Source organism: Pseudophryne corroboree, chromosome 9, assembly GCF_028390025.1.
Source record: "Pseudophryne corroboree isolate aPseCor3 chromosome 9, aPseCor3.hap2, whole genome shotgun sequence".
Classification (NCBI taxonomy): Eukaryota; Metazoa; Chordata; class Amphibia; order Anura; family Myobatrachidae; genus Pseudophryne; species Pseudophryne corroboree.
Genome location: NC_086452.1, coordinates 12,017,545 through 12,038,237, shown reverse-complemented (window position 1 = coordinate 12,038,237; position 20,693 = coordinate 12,017,545). Strand labels below are relative to the sequence as shown.

Here is a 20,693-nt window from a genome sequence, read left to right as displayed (position 1 = left end):
ATCAGTGTGCTGGGATAAGAATCACCCGGATGTACGGCTCCTCACAGCTTCTGTATCAGTGTGCTGGGATAAGAATCACCCGGATGTGCGGCTCCTCGCAGCTTCTGTATCAGTGTGCTGGGATAAGAATCACCCGGATGTACGGATCCTCGCAGCTTCTGTATCAGTGTGCTGAGATAAGAATCACCCGGATGTACGGATCCTCGCAGCTTCTGTATCAGTGTGCTGAGATAAGAATCACCCGGATGTACGGATCCTCGCAGCTTCTGTATCAGTGTGCTGGGATAAGAATCACCCGGATGTGCGGCTCCTCGCAGCTTCTGTATCAGTGTGCTGGGATAAGAATCACCCGGATGTGCGGCTCCTCACAGCTTCTGTATCAGTGTGCTGGGATAAGAATCAACCGGATGTGCGGCTCCTCGCAGCTTCTGTATCAGTGTGCTGGGATAAGAATCACCCGGATGTGCGGCTCCTCGCAGCTTCTGTATCAGTGTGCTGGGATAAGAATCACCCGGATGTGCGGCTCCTCGCAGCTTCTGTATCAGTGTGCTGGGATAAGAATCACCAGGATGTGCAGCTCCTCGCAGCTTCTGTATCAGTGTGCTGGGATAAGAATCACCCGGATGTGCGGCTCCTCACAGCTTCTGTATCAGTGTGCTGGGATAAGAATCACCAGGATGTGCAGCTCCTCGCAGCTTCTGTAACAGTGTGCTGGGATAAGAATCACCCGGATGTGCGGCTCCTCACAGCTTCTGTATCAGTGTGCTGGGATAAGAATCACCCGGATGTGCGGCTCCTCACAGCTTCTGTATCAGTGTGCTGGGATAAGAATCACCCGGATGTGCGGCTCCTCGCAGCTTCTGTATCAGTGTGCTGGGATAAGAATCACCCGGATGTACGGATCCTCGCAGCTTCTGTATCAGTGTGCTGAGATAAGAATCACCCGGATGTACGGATCCTCGCAGCTTCTGTATCAGTGTGCTGGGATAAGAATCACCCGGATGTGCGGCTCCTCGCAGCTTCTGTATCAGTGTGCTGGGATAAGAATCACCCGGATGTGCGGCTCCTCGCAGCTTCTGTATCAGAGTGCTGGGATAAGAATCACCCGGATGTGCGGCTCCTCGCAGCTTCTGTATCAGTGTGCTGGGATAAGAATCACCCGGATGTACGGATCCTCGCAGCTTCTGTATCAGTGTGCTGAGATAAGAATCACCCGGATGTACGGATCCTCGCAGCTTCTGTATCAGTGTGCTGGGATAAGAATCACCCGGATGTGCGGCTCCTCGCAGCTTCTGTATCAGTGTGCTGGGATAAGAATCACCCGGATGTGCGGCTCCTCGCAGCTTCTGTATCAGAGTGCTGGGATAAGAATCACCCGGATGTGCGGCTCCTCGCAGCTTCTGTATCAGTGTGCTGGGATAAGAATCACCCGGATGTACGGCTCCTCACAGCTTCTGTATCAGTGTGCTGGGATAAGAATCACCCGGATGTGCGGCTCCTCGCAGCTTCTGTATCAGTGTGCTGGGATAAGAATCACCCGGATGTGCGGCTCCTCGCAGCTTCTGTATCAGTGTGCTGGGATAAGAATCACCCGGATGTGCGGCTCCTCGCAGCTTCTGTATCAGTGTGCTGGGATAAGAATCACCCGGATGTGCGGCTCCTCGCAGCTTCTGTATCAGTGTGCTGGGATAAGAATCACCCGGATGTGCGGCTCCTCGCAGCTTCTGTATCAGTGTGCTGGGATAAGAATCACCCGGATGTACGGCTCCTCGCAGCTTCTGTATCAGTGTGCTGGAATAAGAATCACCCGGATGTGCGGCTCCTCGCAGCTACTGTATCAGTGTGCTGGGATAAGAATCACCCGGATGTGCGGATCCTCGCAGCTTCTGTATCAGTGTGCTGGAATAAGAATCACCCGGATGTGCGGCTCCTCGCAGCTACTGTATCAGTGTGCTGGGATAAGAATCACCCGGATGTGCGGATCCTCGCAGCTTCTGTATCAGTGTGCTGGAATAAGAATCACCCGGATGTGCGGCTCCTCGCAGCTACTGTATCAGTGTGCTGGGATAAGAATCACCCGGATGTGCGGATCCTCGCAGCTTCTGTATCAGGGTGCTGGGATAAGAATCACCCGTGTGCGGCTCCTCGCAGCTTCTGTATCAGTGTGCTGGGATAAGAATCACCCGGATGTGCAGCTCCTCACAGCTTCTGTATCAGTGTGCTGGGATAAGAATCACCCGGATGTGCGGCTCCTCGCAGCTTCTGTATCAGTGTGCTGGGATAAGAATCACCCGGATGTGCAGCTCCTCGCAGCTTCTGTATCAGTGTGCTGGGATAAGAATCACCCGGGTGTACGGATCCTCGCAGCTTCTGTATCAGTGTGCTGGGATAAGAATCACCAGGATGTGCAGCTCCTCGCAGCTTCTGTAACAGTGTGCTGGGATAAGAATCACCCGGATGTGCGGCTCCTCGCAGCTTCTGTATCAGTGTGCTGGGATAAGAATCACCCGGATGTGCGGCTCCTCGCAGCTTCTGTATCAGTGTGCTGGGATAAGAATCACCCGGATGTGCGGATCCTCGCAGCTTCTGTATCAGGGTGCTGGTATAAGAATCACCCGGATGTGCGGATCCTCGCAGCTTCTGTATCAGTGTGCTGGGATAAGAATCACCCGGATGTGCGGCTCCTCGCAGCTTCTGTATCAGTGTGCTGGGATAAGAATCACCCGGATGTGCGGCTCCTCGCAGCTTCTGTATCAGTGTGCTGGGATAAGAATCACCCGGATGTGCGGCTCCTCACAGCTTCTGTATCAGTGTGCTGGGATAAGAATCACCCGGATGTGCGGCTCCTCGCAGCTTCTGTATCAGTGTGCTGGGATAAGAATCACCCGGATGTGCGGATCCTCGCAGCTTCTGTATCAGGGTGCTGGGATAAGAATCACCCGGATGTGCGGATCCTCGCAGCTTCTGTATCAGGGTGCTGGGATAAGAATCACCCGGATGTGCGGCTCCTCGCAGCTTCTGTATCAGTGTGCTGGGATAAGAATCACCCGGATGTGCGGCTCCTCACAGCTTCTGTATCAGTGTGCTGGGATAAGAATCACCCGGATGTGCGGCTCCTCGCAGCTTCTGTATCAGTGTGCTGGGATAAGAATCACCCGGATGTGCGGCTCCTCGCAGCTTCTGTATCAGTGTGCTGGGATAAGAATCACCCGGATGTGCGGCTCCTCGCAGCTTCTGTATCAGTGTGCTGGGATAAGAATCACCCGGATGTACAGCTCCTCGCAGCTTCTGTATCAGTGTGCTGGGATAAGAATCACCCGGATGTACAGCTCCTCGCAGCTTCTGTATCAGTGTGCTGGGATAAGAATCACCCGGATGTGCGGCTCCTCGCAGCTTCTGTATCAGTGTGCTGGGATAAGAATCACCCGGATGTGCGGCTCCTCGCAGCTTCTGTATCAGTGTGCTGGGATAAGAATCACCCGGATGTGCGGATCCTCACAGCTTCTGTATCAGTGTGCTGGGATAAGAATCACCCGGATGTGCGGCTCCTCGCAGCTTCTGTATCAGTGTGCTGGGATAAGAATCACCCGGATGTGCGGATCCTCACAGCTTCTGTATCAGTGTGCTGGGATAAGAATCACCCGGATGTGCGGCTCCTCGCAGCTTCTGTATCAGTGTGCTGGGATAAGAATCACCCGGATGTGCGGATCCTCACAGCTTCTGTATCAGGGTGCTGGGATAAGAATCACCCGGATGTGCGGATCCTCGCAGCTTCTGTATCAGTGTGCTGGGATAAGAATCACCCGGATGTACGGATCCTCGCAGCTTCTGTATCAGTGTGCTGGGATAAGAATCACCCGGATGTGCAGCTCCTCGCAGCTTCTGTATCAGTGTGCTGGGATAAGAATCACCCGGATGTGCGGCTCCTCGCAGCTTCTGTATCAGTGTGCTGGGATAAGAATCACCCGGATGTGCGGCTCCTCGCAGCTTCTGTATCAGGGTGCTGGGATAAGAATCACCCGGATGTGCGGCTCCTCGTAGCTTCTGTATCAGGGTGCTGGGATAAGAATCACCCGGATGTACAGTTCCTCGCAGCTTCTGTATCAGTGTGCTGGGATAAGAATCACCCGGATGTACAGTTCCTCGCAGCTTCTGTATCAGTGTGCTGGGATAAGAATCACCCGGATGTACAGTTCCTCGCAGCTTCTGTATCAGGGTGCTGGGATAAGAATCACCCGGATGTGCGGCTCCTCGCAGCTTCTGTATCAGTGTGCTGAGATAAGAATCACCCGGATGTGCGGCTCCTCGCAGCTTCTGTATCAGTGTGCTGGGATAAGAATCACCCGGATGTGCGGCTCCTCGCAGCTTCTGTATCAGGGTGCTGGGATAAGAATCACCCGGATGTGCGGCTCCTCACAACTTCTGTATCAGTGTGCTGGGATAAGAATCACCCGGATGTGCGGCTCCTCACAGCTTCTGTATCAGGGTGCTGGGATAAGAATCACACGGATGTGCGGCTCCTCACAACTTCTGTATCAGTGTGCTGGGATAAGAATCACCCGGATGTGCAGCTCCTCACAACTTCTGTATCAGTGTGCTGGGATAAGAATCACCCGGATGTGCGGCTCCTCACAGCTTCTGTATCAGGGTGCTGGGATAAGAATCACCCGGATGTGCGGCTCCTCACAACTTCTGTATCAGTGTGCTGGGATAAGAATCACCCGGATGTGCGGCTCCTCGCAGCTTCTGTATCAGTGTGCTGGGATAAGAATCACCCGGATGTGCGGCTCCTCGCAGCTTCTGTATCAGTGTGCTGGGATAAGAATCACCCAGATGTACAGCTCCTCACAGCTTCTGTATCAGTGTGCTGGGATAAGAATCACCTAGATGTGCGGCTCCTCGCAGCTTCTGTATCAGTGTGCTGGGATAAGAATCATCCGGATGTGCGGCTCCTCGCAGCTTCTGTATCAGTGTGCTGGGATAAGAATCACCCGGATGTGCGGCTCCTCGCAGCTACTGTATCAGTGTGCTGGGATAAGAATCACCCAGATGTGCGGCTCCTCACAGCTTCTGTATCAGTGTGCTGGGATAAGAATCACCCGGATGTGCGGCTCCTCGCAGCTTCTGTATCAGTGTGCTGGGATAAGAATCACCCAGATGTGCGGCTCCTCGCAGCTTCTGTATCAGTGTGCTGGGATAAGAATCACCCGGATGTGCGGCTCCTCGCAGCTTCTGTATCAGTGTGCTGGGATAAGAATCACCCGGATGTGCGGCTCCTCGCAGCTTCTGTATCAGTGTGCTGGGATAAGAATCACCCGGATGTACGGTTCCTCGCAGCTACTGTATCAGTGTGCTGGGATAAGAATCACCCGGGTGTACGGCTCCTCACAGCTTCTGTATCAGTGTGCTGGGATAAGAATCACCCGGATGTGCGGCTCCTCACAGCTTCTGTATCAGTGTGCTGGGATAAGAATCACCCGGATGTGCGGCTCCTCACAGCTTCTGTATCAGTGTGCTGGGATAAGAATCACCCGGATGTGCGGCTCCTCACAGCTTCTGTATCAGTGTGCTGGGATAAGAATCACCCGGATGTGCGGCTCCTCGCAGCTTCTGTATCAGTGTGCTGGGATAAGAATCACCCGGATGTGCGGCTCCTCACAGCTTCTGTATCAGTGTGCTGGGATAAGAATCACCCGGATGTGCGGCTCCTCGCAGCTTCTGTATCAGTGTGCTGGGATAAGAATCACCCGGATGTACGGCTCCTCGCAGCTTCTGTATCAGTGTGCTGGGATAAGAATCACCCGGATGTGCGGCTCCTCGCAGCTTCTGTATCAGTGTGCTGGAATAAGAATCACCCGGATGTGCGGCTCCTCGCAGCTACTGTATCAGTGTGCTGGGATAAGAATCACCCGGATGTGCGGATCCTCGCAGCTTCTGTATCAGTGTGCTGGAATAAGAATCACCCGGATGTGCGGCTCCTCGCAGCTACTGTATCAGTGTGCTGGGATAAGAATCACCCGGATGTGCGGCTCCTCGCAGCTTCTGTATCAGGGTGCTGGGATAAGAATCACCCGGATGTGCGGCTCCTCACAGCTTCTGTATCAGTGTGCTGGGATAAGAATCACCCGGATGTGCGGCTCCTCGCAGCTACTGTATCAGTGTGCTGGGATAAGAATCACCCGGATGTGCGGATCCTCGCAGCTTCTGTATCAGGGTGCTGGGATAAGAATCACCCGTGTGCGGCTCCTCGCAGCTTCTGTATCAGTGTGCTGGGATAAGAATCACCCGGATGTGCAGCTCCTCACAGCTTCTGTATCAGTGTGCTGGGATAAGAATCACCCGGATGTGCGGCTCCTCGCAGCTTCTGTATCAGTGTGCTGGGATAAGAATCACCCGGATGTGCAGCTCCTCGCAGCTTCTGTATCAGTGTGCTGGGATAAGAATCACCCGGGTGTACGGATCCTCGCAGCTTCTGTATCAGTGTGCTGGGATAAGAATCACCAGGATGTGCAGCTCCTCGCAGCTTCTGTAACAGTGTGCTGGGATAAGAATCACCCGGATGTGCGGCTCCTCGCAGCTTCTGTATCAGTGTGCTGGGATAAGAATCACCCGGATGTGCGGCTCCTCGCAGCTTCTGTATCAGTGTGCTGGGATAAGAATCACCCGGGTGTACGGCTCCTCGCAGCTTCTGTATCAGTGTGCTGGGATAAGAATCACCCGGATGTGCGGATCCTCGCAGCTTCTGTATCAGGGTGCTGGTATAAGAATCACCCGGATGTGCGGATCCTCGCAGCTTCTGTATCAGTGTGCTGGGATAAGAATCACCCGGATGTGCGGCTCCTCGCAGCTTCTGTATCAGTGTGCTGGGATAAGAATCACCCGGATGTGCGGCTCCTCGCAGCTTCTGTATCAGTGTGCTGGGATAAGAATCACCCGGATGTGCGGCTCCTCACAGCTTCTGTATCAGTGTGCTGGGATAAGAATCACCCGGATGTGCGGCTCCTCGCAGCTTCTGTATCAGTGTGCTGGGATAAGAATCACCCGGATGTGCGGATCCTCGCAGCTTCTGTATCAGGGTGCTGGGATAAGAATCACCCGGATGTGCGGATCCTCGCAGCTTCTGTATCAGGGTGCTGGGATAAGAATCACCCGGATGTGCGGCTCCTCGCAGCTTCTGTATCAGTGTGCTGGGATAAGAATCACCCGGATGTGCGGCTCCTCACAGCTTCTGTATCAGTGTGCTGGGATAAGAATCACCCGGATGTGCGGCTCCTCGCAGCTTCTGTATCAGTGTGCTGGGATAAGAATCACCCGGATGTGCGGCTCCTCGCAGCTTCTGTATCAGTGTGCTGGGATAAGAATCACCCGGATGTGCGGCTCCTCGCAGCTTCTGTATCAGTGTGCTGGGATAAGAATCACCCGGATGTACAGCTCCTCGCAGCTTCTGTATCAGTGTGCTGGGATAAGAATCACCCGGATGTACAGCTCCTCGCAGCTTCTGTATCAGTGTGCTGGGATAAGAATCACCCGGATGTGCGGCTCCTCGCAGCTTCTGTATCAGTGTGCTGGGATAAGAATCACCCGGATGTGCGGCTCCTCGCAGCTTCTGTATCAGTGTGCTGGGATAAGAATCACCCGGATGTGCGGATCCTCACAGCTTCTGTATCAGTGTGCTGGGATAAGAATCACCCGGATGTGCGGCTCCTCGCAGCTTCTGTATCAGTGTGCTGGGATAAGAATCACCCGGATGTGCGGATCCTCACAGCTTCTGTATCAGTGTGCTGGGATAAGAATCACCCGGATGTGCGGCTCCTCGCAGCTTCTGTATCAGTGTGCTGGGATAAGAATCACCCGGATGTGCGGATCCTCACAGCTTCTGTATCAGGGTGCTGGGATAAGAATCACCCGGATGTGCGGATCCTCGCAGCTTCTGTATCAGTGTGCTGGGATAAGAATCACCCGGATGTACGGATCCTCGCAGCTTCTGTATCAGTGTGCTGGGATAAGAATCACCCGGATGTGCAGCTCCTCGCAGCTTCTGTATCAGTGTGCTGGGATAAGAATCACCCGGATGTGCGGCTCCTCGCAGCTTCTGTATCAGTGTGCTGGGATAAGAATCACCCGGATGTGCGGCTCCTCGCAGCTTCTGTATCAGGGTGCTGGGATAAGAATCACCCGGATGTGCGGCTCCTCGTAGCTTCTGTATCAGGGTGCTGGGATAAGAATCACCCGGATGTACAGTTCCTCGCAGCTTCTGTATCAGTGTGCTGAGATAAGAATCACCCGGATGTACAGTTCCTCGCAGCTTCTGTATCAGTGTGCTGGGATAAGAATCACCCGGATGTACAGTTCCTCGCAGCTTCTGTATCAGGGTGCTGGGATAAGAATCACCCGGATGTGCGGCTCCTCGCAGCTTCTGTATCAGTGTGCTGAGATAAGAATCACCCGGATGTGCGGCTCCTCGCAGCTTCTGTATCAGTGTGCTGGGATAAGAATCACCCGGATGTGCGGCTCCTCGCAGCTTCTGTATCAGGGTGCTGGGATAAGAATCACCCGGATGTGCGGCTCCTCACAACTTCTGTATCAGTGTGCTGGGATAAGAATCACCCGGATGTGCGGCTCCTCACAGCTTCTGTATCAGGGTGCTGGGATAAGAATCACACGGATGTGCGGCTCCTCACAACTTCTGTATCAGTGTGCTGGGATAAGAATCACCCGGATGTGCAGCTCCTCACAACTTCTGTATCAGTGTGCTGGGATAAGAATCACCCGGATGTGCGGCTCCTCACAGCTTCTGTATCAGGGTGCTGGGATAAGAATCACCCGGATGTGCGGCTCCTCACAACTTCTGTATCAGTGTGCTGGGATAAGAATCACCCGGATGTGCGGCTCCTCGCAGCTTCTGTATCAGTGTGCTGGGATAAGAATCACCCGGATGTGCGGCTCCTCGCAGCTTCTGTATCAGTGTGCTGGGATAAGAATCACCCAGATGTACAGCTCCTCACAGCTTCTGTATCAGTGTGCTGGGATAAGAATCACCTAGATGTGCGGCTCCTCGCAGCTTCTGTATCAGTGTGCTGGGATAAGAATCATCCGGATGTGCGGCTCCTCGCAGCTTCTGTATCAGTGTGCTGGGATAAGAATCACCCGGATGTGCGGCTCCTCGCAGCTACTGTATCAGTGTGCTGGGATAAGAATCACCCGGATGTGCGGCTCCTCACAGCTTCTGTATCAGTGTGCTGGGATAAGAATCACCCGGATGTGCGGCTCCTCGCAGCTTCTGTATCAGTGTGCTGGGATAAGAATCACCCAGATGTGCGGCTCCTCGCAGCTTCTGTATCAGTGTGCTGGGATAAGAATCACCCGGATGTGCGGCTCCTCGCAGCTTCTGTATCAGTGTGCTGGGATAAGAATCACCCGGATGTGCGGCTCCTCGCAGCTTCTGTATCAGTGTGCTGGGATAAGAATCACCCGGATGTACGGTTCCTCGCAGCTACTGTATCAGTGTGCTGGGATAAGAATCACCCGGGTGTACGGCTCCTCACAGCTTCTGTATCAGTGTGCTGGGATAAGAATCACCCGGATGTGCGGCTCCTCACAGCTTCTGTATCAGTGTGCTGGGATAAGAATCACCCGGATGTGCGGCTCCTCACAGCTTCTGTATCAGTGTGCTGGGATAAGAATCACCCGGATGTGCGGCTCCTCACAGCTTCTGTATCAGTGTGCTGGGATAAGAATCACCCGGATGTGCGGCTCCTCGCAGCTTCTGTATCAGTGTGCTGGGATAAGAATCACCCGGATGTGCGGCTCCTCACAGCTTCTGTATCAGTGTGCTGGGATAAGAATCACCCGGATGTACGGCTCCTCGCAGCTTCTGTATCAGTGTGCTGGGATAAGAATCACCCGGATGTACGGCTCCTCACAGCTTCTGTATCAGTGTGCTGGGATAAGAATCACCCGGATGTACGGCTCCTCGCAGCTTCTGTATCAGTGTGCTGGGATAAGAATCACCCGGATGTGCGGCTCCTCGCAGCTTCTGTATCAGTGTGCTGGGATAAGAATCACCCGGATGTGCGGCTCCTCGCAGCTTCTGTATCAGTGTGCTGGGATAAGAATCACCCGGATGTGCGGCTCCTCGCAGCTTCTGTAACAGTGTGCTGGGATAAGAATCACCCGGATGTGCGGCTCCTCGCAGCTTCTGTATCAGTGTGCTGGGATAAGAATCACCCGGATGTGCGGCTCCTCGCAGCTTCTGTATCAGTGTGCTGGGATAAGAATCACCCGGATGTGCGGCTCCTCACAGCTTCTGTATCAGTGTGCTGGGATAAGAATCACCCGGATGTGCGGCTCCTCGCAGCTTCTGTATCAGTGTGCTGGGATAAGAATCACCCGGATGTACGGCTCCTCGCAGCTTCTGTATCAGTGTGCTGGGATAAGAATCACCCGGATGTGCGGCTCCTCACAGCTTCTGTATCAGTGTGCTGGGATAAGAATCACCCGGATGTACGGCTCCTCGCAGCTTCTGTATCAGTGTGCTGGGATAAGAATCACCCGGATGTGCGGCTCCTCGCAGCTTCTGTATCAGTGTGCTGGGATAAGAATCACCCGGATGTGCGGCTCCCCGCAGCTTCTGTATCAGTGTGCTGGGATAAGAATCACCCGGATGTGCGGCTCCTCGCAGCTTCTGTAACAGTGTGCTGGGATAAGAATCACCCGGATGTGCGGCTCCTCACAGCTTCTGTATCAGTGTGCTGGGATAAGAATCACCCGGATGTGCGGCTCCTCGTAGCTTCTGTATCAGTGTGCTGGGATAAGAATCACCCGGATGTGCGGCTCCTCACAGCTTCTGTATCAGTGTGCTGGGATAAGAATCACCCGGATGTGCGGCTCCTCGCAGCTTCTGTATCAGTGTGCTGGGATAAGAATCACCCGGATGTACAGCTCCTCGCAGCTTCTGTAACGGTGTGCTGGACATTCGCACAATGCTTTATGATGCAGAGATTTCCCAGCCTGCGGCCGCAGCGATTGCTGGTCTCTGAGCAGGATGCGCTGGAATCATAGTGTTCCTCCACTGTGACTCGCAGCTTACGCAGTTAGACGCTACTTTTATTTATATATACAATATTTTATTAATACTGAAGGAAGGATTTATATAATATATATTTATTCTGTGTCTTCTCTCTTTTTTCTTTTTATATTTGGCATTGGATTATGTCGCCGTTTAGCGTTACGTACCCGCGGTTCTCTGTGCCGCGTAGATTTTCCCGACAGTTTCTCATCATCCAACTCGCACTGTTCCAGGAGGTCCAAAATATCTTCTTCCTGTGTAAAATACAATGCGGAAGATTAACAACCCGCCCTGCAGGTAACCCTATCGCAGGCGTATCTGTAGAACGTGATATATGTGGGTGTATTCTGCCATTACATTGCCAGTGAATGTGGGTGGTGCAGTGCTGTGCACACTGGGGGTATAACGCAGAATACTCTGGCCTGATAGTCTATAATGCACGTAACTCACCCCACCCTCCTGCCTCGCCCACCACTACCTCTCTTACCTCCCTGCTCTCAGGTCCCCATCCACCACCTCAAGTCATCTGTCTCCCACTTCCCCTTAGATTGTAAGCTCCTAGGAGCAGGGTCCTCCACCCTCCGGCTCTCACAGCCCTCTTCTATGTCGCATCAATTACAGCCTTCACCTACTCCGTGGCCCTATAGCACTGTACTCCACTCACTGGTAGCCGGTCATCTCCTGCACCTGATGTTACTTGCCAGTTGTGCTGTCGCTATGGGATATGGATTCCAACCCACCCCTTGTTTCCTAGTTGTATTGTATACTGAGTACTGGTGTTTCAACTGGTACGTACTGATATGTTCTGTTTCCTGTACTGTTCTGTTCACCCTGTACAGTCTTATTGCTTGCCGTATGTATGGTGCTGCGGACCCCTTGTGGCGCCCTATAAATAAAGTGTACGAATAATAACACTATGACAAGCACCGCAGTTTCTGCATCTATCAAGGTGACTTGGGACGTGGGACAGGCTGCCATAGAAATATGGCAACATGCACTGAGCCTATTTTGAATCACGCTTTGATGAAACAGAATGTTTGGCGATTCAATGAAAGGTAGAATAGCATAGCTTGCGTTTCCATACGAAACACGCCATATAGCTTTATTCTCAATTATAGTTCCCCATTGAAAGGGTCTGAAATATTATATCAAGGTCACACATTGCTTTCAATCCATCGTACACAGAGGAATCAATTTACAAGAGATTAGCGACAAATTGCTTTAATAATCACTATATAACCCATCATCAGCATACAGGTACCTATATAGAACACCCACAGAATGGCAGCTATATCCAGGGAATGATTCAGACATTACAAGACGAGCAGCCAGACAGAGAAAGTCTGGAACAAGGCTTATAACGAGGGGGAGAGGAGGCTCGTTATACGTGTTACGGCTGAATATCTCCATGTGTTGCCCATTAGACGTTACAGGAAACAGAGGAACGGTCCAGTTAGAGACCAGCAAGCTACCGTAATACAACACATTACATAGGGATTTCCTCTTTACCAGGACACGACTTAATTACAGGTACATGTGCAACTGGCCCTGCATGCGATAATAAGAATTTACTTACCGATAATTCTATTTCTCGGAGTCCGTAGTGGATGCTGGGGTTCCTGAAAGGACCATGGGGAATAGCGGCTCCGCAGGAGACAGGGCACAAAAAGTAAAGCTTTAGGATCAGGTGGTGTGCACTGGCTCCTCCCCCTATGACCCTCCTCCAAGCCTCAGTTAGGATACTGTGCCCGGACGAGCGTACACAATAAGGAAGGATTTTGAATCCCGGGTAAGACTCATACCAGCCACACCAATCACACCGTACAACCTGTGATCTGAACCCAGTTAACAGTATGATAACAGAGGAGCCTCTGAAAAGATGGCTCACAACAATAATAACCCGATTTTTGTAACTATGTACAAGTATTGCAGATAATCCGCACTTGGGATGGGCGCCCAGCATCCACTACGGACTCCGAGAAATAGAATTATCGGTAAGTAAATTCTTATTTTCTCTATCGTCCTAGTGGATGCTGGGGTTCCTGAAAGGACCATGGGGATTATACCAAAGCTCCCAAACGGGCGGGAGAGTGCGGATGACTCTGCAGCACCGAATGAGAGAACTCCAGGTCCTCCTTAGCCAGGTTATCAAATTTGTAGGATTTTACAAACGTGTTTGCCCCTGACTAAATAGCCGCTCGGTAAAGTTGTAAAGCCGAGACCCCTCGGGCAGCCGCCCAAGATGAGCCCACCTTCCTTGTGGAATGGGCATTTACATATTTTGGCTGTGGCAGGCCTGCCACAGAATGTGCAAGCTGAATTGTATTACACATCCAACTAGCAAAAGTCTGCTTAGAAGCAAGAGCACCCAGTTTGTTGGGTGCATACAGGATAACAGCAAGTCAGTTTTCCTGACTCCAGCCGTCCTGGAACCTATATTTTCAGGGCCCTGACCACATCTAGCAACTTGGAGTCCTCCAAGTCCCTAGTAGGCGCAAGACACCACAATAAGCTGGTTCAGGTGAAACACTGACACCACCTTAGGGAGAGAACTGGGGACGAGTCCGCAGCTCTGCCCTGTCCGAATGGACAAACAGATATGGGCTTTTTTGAGAAAAAAACCACCAATTTGACACTCGCCTGGTCCAGGCCAGGTCCAAGAGCATGTTCACTTTTCATGTGAGATGCTTCAAATCCACAGATTTGACTGGTTTTAAACCAATGTGTTTTGAGGAATCCCAGAACTACGTTGAGATCCCACAGTGCCACTGGAGGCACAAAGGGGGGTTGTATATGCAATACTCCCTTGACAAACTTCTGGACTTCAGGAACTGAAGCCAATTCTTTCTGGAAGAAAAATCGACCGGGCCGAAATTTGAACCTTAATGGACCCCAATTTGAGGCCCATAGACACTCCTGTTTGCAGGAAATGCAGGAATCGACCGAGTTGAAATTTCTTCGTGGGGCCTTCCTGGCCTCACACCACGCAACATATTTTCGCCACATGTGGTGATAATGTTGTGCGGTCACCTCCTTTCTGGCTTTGACCAGGGTAGGAATGACCTCTTCCTGAATGCCTTTTCCCTTAGGATCCGGCGTTCCACCGCCATGCCGTCAAACGCAGCTGCGGTAAGTCTTGGAACAGACATGGTACTTGCTGAAACAAGTCCCTTCTTAGCGGCAGAGGCCATAAGTCCTCTGTGAGCATCTCTTGAAGTTCCGGGTACCAAGTCCTTCTTGGCCAATCCGGAGCCATGAGTATAGTTCTTACTCCTCTACGTCTTATAATTCTCAGTACCTTAGGTATGAAAAGCAGAGGATGGAACACATACACCGACTGGTACACCCACGGTGTTACCAGAACGTCCACAGCTATTGCCTGAGGGTCTCTTAACCTGGCGCAATACCTGTCCCGTTTTTTGTTCAGACGGGACGCCATCATGTCCACCTTTGGTAATTCCCAACGGTTTACAATCATGTGGAAAACTTCCCCATGAAGTTCCCACTCTGCCGGGTGGAGGTCGTGCCTACTGAGGAAGTCTGCTTCCCAGTTTCCATTCCCGGAATGAAACACTGCTGACAGTGCTATCACATGATTTTCCGCCCAGCGAAAAGTCCTTGCAGTTTTTGCCACTGCCCTCCTGCTTCTTGTGCCGCCCTGTCTATTTACGTGGGCGACTGCCGTGATGTTTTATCCCACTGGATCAATACCGGCTGACCTTGAAGCAGAGGTCTTGCTAAGCTTAGAGCATTATAAATTTACCCTTAGCTATATTTATGTGGAGAAAAGTCTCCAGACTTGATCACACTCCCTGGAAATTTTTTCCTTGTGTGACTGCTCCCCAGCCTCTCGGGCTGGCCTCCGTGGTCACCAACATCCAAAACTGAATGCCGAATCTGCGGCCCTCTAGAAGATGAGCACTCTGTAACCACCACAGGAGAGACACCCTTGTCCTTGGATATAGGGTTATCCGCTGATGCATCTGAAAATGCGATCCGGACCATTTGTCCAGCAGATCCCACTGAAAAGTTCTTGCATGAAATCTGCCGACTGGAATTGCTTCGAAGGAAGTCACCATTTTTTTTACCATGGCCCTTGTGCAATGATGCACTGATTTTAGGAGGTTCCTGACTAGCTCGGATAACTCCCTGGCTTTCTCTTCCGGGAGAAACACCTTTTTCTGGACTGTGTCCAGAATCATCCCTAAGCACAGGAGACTTGTTGTCGGGATCAGCTGCGATTTTGGAATATTTAGAATCCACCCCTGCTGTTGTAACAGTATCCGAGATAGTGCTACTCCGACCTCCAACTGTTCCCTGGACTTTGCCCTTATCAGGAGATCGTCCAAGTAAGGGATAATTAAGACGCCTTTTCTTCGAAGAAGAACCATCATTTCGGCCATTACCTTGGTAAAGACCCGGGGTGCCGTGGACAATCCAAACGGCAGCGTCTGAAACTGATAGTGACAGTTCTGTACCACGAACCTGAGGTACCCTTAGTGATAAGGGCAAATTTGGGACATGGAGGTAAGCATCCCTGATGTCTCGGGACACCATATAGTCCCCTTCTTCCCGGTTCGTTATCACTGCTCTGAGTGACTCCATCTTGATTTGAACATTTGTAAGTGTTCAAATTTTTTTAGATTTAGAATAGGTCTCACCTAGCCTTCTGGCTTCAGTACCACAATATAGTGTGGAATAATACCCCTTTTCTTGTTGTAGGAGGGGTAATTTAATTATCACCTGCTGGGAATACAGCTCGTGAATTGTTTCCCATACTGCCTCCTTGTCGGAGGGAGACCTTGGTAAAGCAGACTTCAGGAGCCTGCGCAGGGGAAACGTCTCGACATTCCAATCTGTACCCCTGGGATGCTACTTGTAGGATCCAGGGGTCCTGTACGGTCTCAGCGTCATGCTGAGAGCTTGTCAGAAGCGGTGGAACGCTTCTGTTCCTGGGAATGGGCTGCCTGCTGCAGTCTTCTTCCCTTTCCTCTATCCCTGGGCAGATATGACTCTTATAGGGACGAAAGGACTGAAGCTGAAAAGACGGTGTCTTTTTCTGCAGAGATGTGACTTAGGGTAAAAACGGTGGATTTTCCAGCAGTTGCCGTGGCCACCAGGTCCGATGGACCGACCCCAAATAACTCCTCTTCCTTTATACGGCAATACACCTTTGTGCCGTTTGGAATCTGCATCACCTGACCACTGTCGTGTCCATAAACATCTTCTGGCAGATATGGACATCGCACTTACTCTTGATGCCAGAGTGCAAATATCCCTCTGTGCATCTCGCATATATAGAAATGCATCCTTTAAATGCTCTATAGTCAATAAAATACTGTCCCTGTCAAGGGTATCAATATTTTTAGTCAGGGAATCCGACCAAGCCACCCCAGCTCTGCACATCCAGGCTGAGGCGATCGCTGGTCGCAGTATAACACCAGTATGTGTGTATATACTTTTTATGATATTTTCCAGCCTCCTGTCAGCTGGCTCCTTGAGGACGGCCCTATCTATAGACGGTACCGCCACTTGTTCTGATAAGCGTGTGAGCGCCTTATCCACCCTAAGGGGTGTTTCCCAACGCGCCCTAACTTCTGGCGGGAAAGGGTATACCGCCCATATTTTCTATCGGGGGGAACCCACGCATCATCACACACTTCATTTAATTTATCTGATTCAGGAAAAACTACGGTAGTTTTTTCACATCCCACATAATACCCTCTTTTGTGGTACTTGTAGTATCAGAAATATGTAACACCTCCTTCATTGCCCTTAACGTGTGGCCCTAATAAGGAATACGTTTGTTTATTCACCGTCGACACTGGATTCAGTGTCCCTGTCTGTGTCTGTGTCGACCGACTAAAGTAAACGGGCGTTTTAAAACCCCTGACGGTGTTTTTGAGACGTCTGGACCGGTACTAATTGTTTGCCGGCCGTCTCATGTCGTCAACCGACCTTGCCGCGTGTTGACATTATCACGTAATTCCCTAAATAAGCCATCCATTCCGGTGTCGACTCCCTAGAGAGTGACATCACCATTACAGGCAATTGCTCCGCCTCCTCACCAACATCGTCCTCATACATGTCGACACACACGTACCGACACACAGCACACACACAGGGAATGCTCTGATAGAGGACAGGACCTACTAGCCCTTTGGAGAGACAGAGGGAGAGTTTGCCAGCACACACCAAAAACGCTATAATTATATAGGGACAACCTTATATAAGTGTTTTCCCTTATAGCATCTTTTTTATATATTTCTAACGCCAAATTAGTGCCCCCCCTCTCTGTTTTAACCCTGTTTCTGTAGTGCAGTGCAGGGGAGAGCCTGGGAGCCTTCCCTCCAGCCTTTCTGTGAGGGAAAATGGCGCTGTGTGCTGAGGAGATAGGCCCCGCCCCTTTTTCGGCGGCCTCGTCTCCCGCTCGTAACGGATTCTGGCAGGGGTTAAATATCTCCATATAGCCCCCGGAGGCTATATGTGAGGTATTTTTAGCCAAAATTAGGTTTTCATTGCCTCCCAGGGCGCCCCCCTTCCAGCGCCCTGCACCCTCAGTGACTGCCGTGTGAAGTGTGCTGAGAGGAAATGGCGCACAGCTGCAGTGCTGTGCGCTACCTTAAGAAGACTGAGGAGTCTTCATGCCGCCGATTCTGGACCTTCTTCTTGTTTCAGCATCTGCAAGGGGGCCGGCGGCGAGGCTCCGGTGACCATCCAGGCTGTACCTGTGATCGTCCCTCTGGAGCTAATGTCCAGTAGCCAAAGAAGCCAATCCATCCTGCACGCAGGTGAGTTCACTTCTTCTCCCCTAAGTCCCTCGTTGCAGTGATCCTGTTGCCAGCAGGACTCACTGTAAAATAAAAAACCTAAGCTAAACTTTTCTAAGCAGCTCTTTAGGAGAGCCACCTAGATTGCACCCTTCTCGGCCGGGCACAAAAATCTAACTGAGGCTTGGAGGAGGGTCATAGGGGGAGGAGCCAGTGCACACCACCTGATCCTAAAGCTTTACTTTTTGTGCCCTGTCTCCTGCGGAGCCGCTATTCCCCATGGTCCTTTCAGGAACCCCAGCATCCACTAGGACGATAGAGAAATATAGGGACAACGTTCTATTCATACGTGTGACTGTTATAAACTGCCCCGTTATACCACCTTACACCAATTCAGTCTATTTGCCGGATCCCCCATTACACTAATATGAGACCGTGGGATAGATGTACGATTGAAGTGAATTGATGACATCAGAACTCACTCTTTATATGGAAAGAAATTACAGGAGTTTATACGGGATGTAGTTATGCGGTCATGAGACGCCTGCATCCCGAACCCTTAAAATCCCAACAGTTGGCCTGACGACTAACAGGGACTATAGCCCGCAAGGGGCTTCGTTACGGTGGCTGACCGCTGGTATCCCAAACGCCAGTCACCCAATTCCCAACCCGTTTATACATATCTATAACTTGTATATAACAGGAGATACAATCTAAGGGGTTAATCTAATTAACCGCGATTACACTGCGGGAGCGAATCATCGCGGCAGCGGCTGCATTTGATGGCGTACCGAACTTGCTCAAAAATATTCCGGCAGAATCCTGTCTGTGAAGGGTGTGAGATCGGGTGCCGCTGCCGGCGATTAAACGCAGCTAATTGGATTGACCCCTAAGTGCGATAACAAAAAAACCTATGAAATGTCTGCTGTTAAATGGCAGTTTACAGTATGTACTCATTCAAGTCAATGACTTCTATTAGGAGATGGAGCTTTGCAGAAATATGGCAGCAAGCAGTGAACTACTACTAAAATGATTTCAGATTCTGCTGGGTAAGACATTAAACCTTCTTCTAAAGTTATTGCTATGAATGTTAATTTGATTATGAGGATTGGCGCAGTGCAGCACATAGTGAGTGAGGCGATATTCTGGGTTAGGCGTTTCCCATTATGTATCACACTGTAACGAGCCGCTCATCTGTAACAAGCAGATTGTACTTTCTGCTTTATCGCCAGGGCACTTTATTCTTCATCTCTACAAAGCTTGCGGCATCTGTTTCTCCATTAATATTAGATGCTCACTGATCACATGGAACATCGCCCGTCGTAACTCCCGCAAAAGACGATTCTCTGCAATGTTCAAATAAGAAAAATCCCAAGTCTCCTCTCTTCGTCTGTCAGCCTCAGGTAAGTGCTCACCGTAGCGGTACGGAATTCTGAGCTTTCATAGTGTGCATTATATATGCCGGACAGACGCGCTGAGACGGCATAAGAGGCGGAATGTATTATTATTTCAGTAGAGTGAGACTTCTCAGTCGGCCCTTTCCAAGCTGCGCGGGGGGATCCGGAGAGGATACCGAATGATCATCTCTATGCGCGGTGTGGATGTACCGTACACCCTGTATTTTCTGCAGGAACCAGTTGTCATTTTTTGACGTCTTTAACTGAAGGGGCTCATTTACAATCTGTGTGAGGGTTGTGACATGTTTATGGGTTGTGTGACAAATCTGACTGGGCAGCGCATGAGACCGCACATGGGAGAAAATGAGTCGATGCGAGAAGAATAACTAATAGACCGTAGACTCCAATCTGTGCTACTGAGCGTATCTGCGGACTGGTAGCAAGCTAGGGGCCGGGAGCAGGGAGCTAGGCTAGGGGCCGGGAGCAGGGAGCTAGGCTAGGGGCCGGGAGCAGGGAGCTAGGCTGTGGGCCGGGAGCAAGGCTGAGGGCCGGGAGCAGGGAGCTAGGCTGGGGGCTGGGAGCAAGGCTGGGGGCCGGGAGCAAGGAGCTAGGCTGGGAGCCGGGAGGAGGCTGGGGGCAAGGAGCTAGGCCGGAAGCTAGGCTGGGAGCCGGGAGGAGGCTGGGGGCAAGGAGCTAGTCCGGCAGCTAGGCTGGGGGCCGGGAGGAGGCTGGGGGCCGGGAGCAGGGAGCTAGGCCGGGGGCCGGGAGCTAGGCTGGGGCTGGGAGCTAGGCTGGGGGCCGCGAGCAGGCTGGGGGCCAGTAGCGGGCTGGCGGCCGGGAGCAGGGAGCTAGGCTGGGGGCCGGGAGCTAGGCTGGGGGCCGGTAGCGGGCTGGCGGCCGGGAGCAGGGAGCTAGGCTGGGGGCCGGGAGCTAGGCTGGGGGCCGGAAGCAGGGACCTAGGCTGGGGGCCGGAAGCAGGCTGGGGGCCGGGAGCTAGGCTGGGGGCCGGTAGCGGGCTGGCGGCCGGGAGCAGAGAGCTAGGCTGGGGGCCGGGAGCAGGCTGGGGGTCGGGAGCTAGGCTGGGGGCCGGGAGCTAGGCTGGGGACAGGGAGCTAGGCTGGGGTCCGCGAGCAGGCTGGGGGCCGGGAGCATGGAGCTAGGCTGGGGGCCGGGAGCAGGCTGGGGGCCGGGAGCAGGGAGCTAGGCTGGGGGCCAGGAGCTAGGCTGGGGGCCGGGAGCTAGGCTAGGGGCCGGGAGCTAGGCTGAGGGTCGGGAGCTAGGCTGGGGGCCGGGAGCAAGGAGCTAGGCTGGGAGCCGGGAGGAGGCTGGGGGCAAGGAGCTAGGCCGGGAGCTAGGCTGGGAGCCGGGAGGAGGCTGGGGGCAAGGAGCTAGTCCGGGAGCTAGGCTGGGGGCCGGGAGGAGGCTGGGGGCCGGGAGGAGGCTGGGGGCCAGGAGCTA

General features: G+C 52.4%; 1 protein-coding gene across 3 annotated transcripts in view; it reads right to left on the bottom strand.

Annotated features, from left to right (window-relative positions):
- TTLL7 (tubulin tyrosine ligase like 7) overlaps positions 1–20,693 on the bottom strand; it is a 434,278-nt gene that overhangs the window by 121,366 nt on the left and 292,219 nt on the right. For all 3 annotated transcript variants that reach the window (XM_063938974.1, XM_063938973.1, XM_063938975.1), the window contains one exon: positions 11,236–11,322. In XM_063938974.1, coding sequence (XP_063795044.1) covers positions 11,236–11,322 — 87 coding nt within the window. The remainder of the gene's footprint in view (positions 1–11,235; positions 11,323–20,693) is intronic.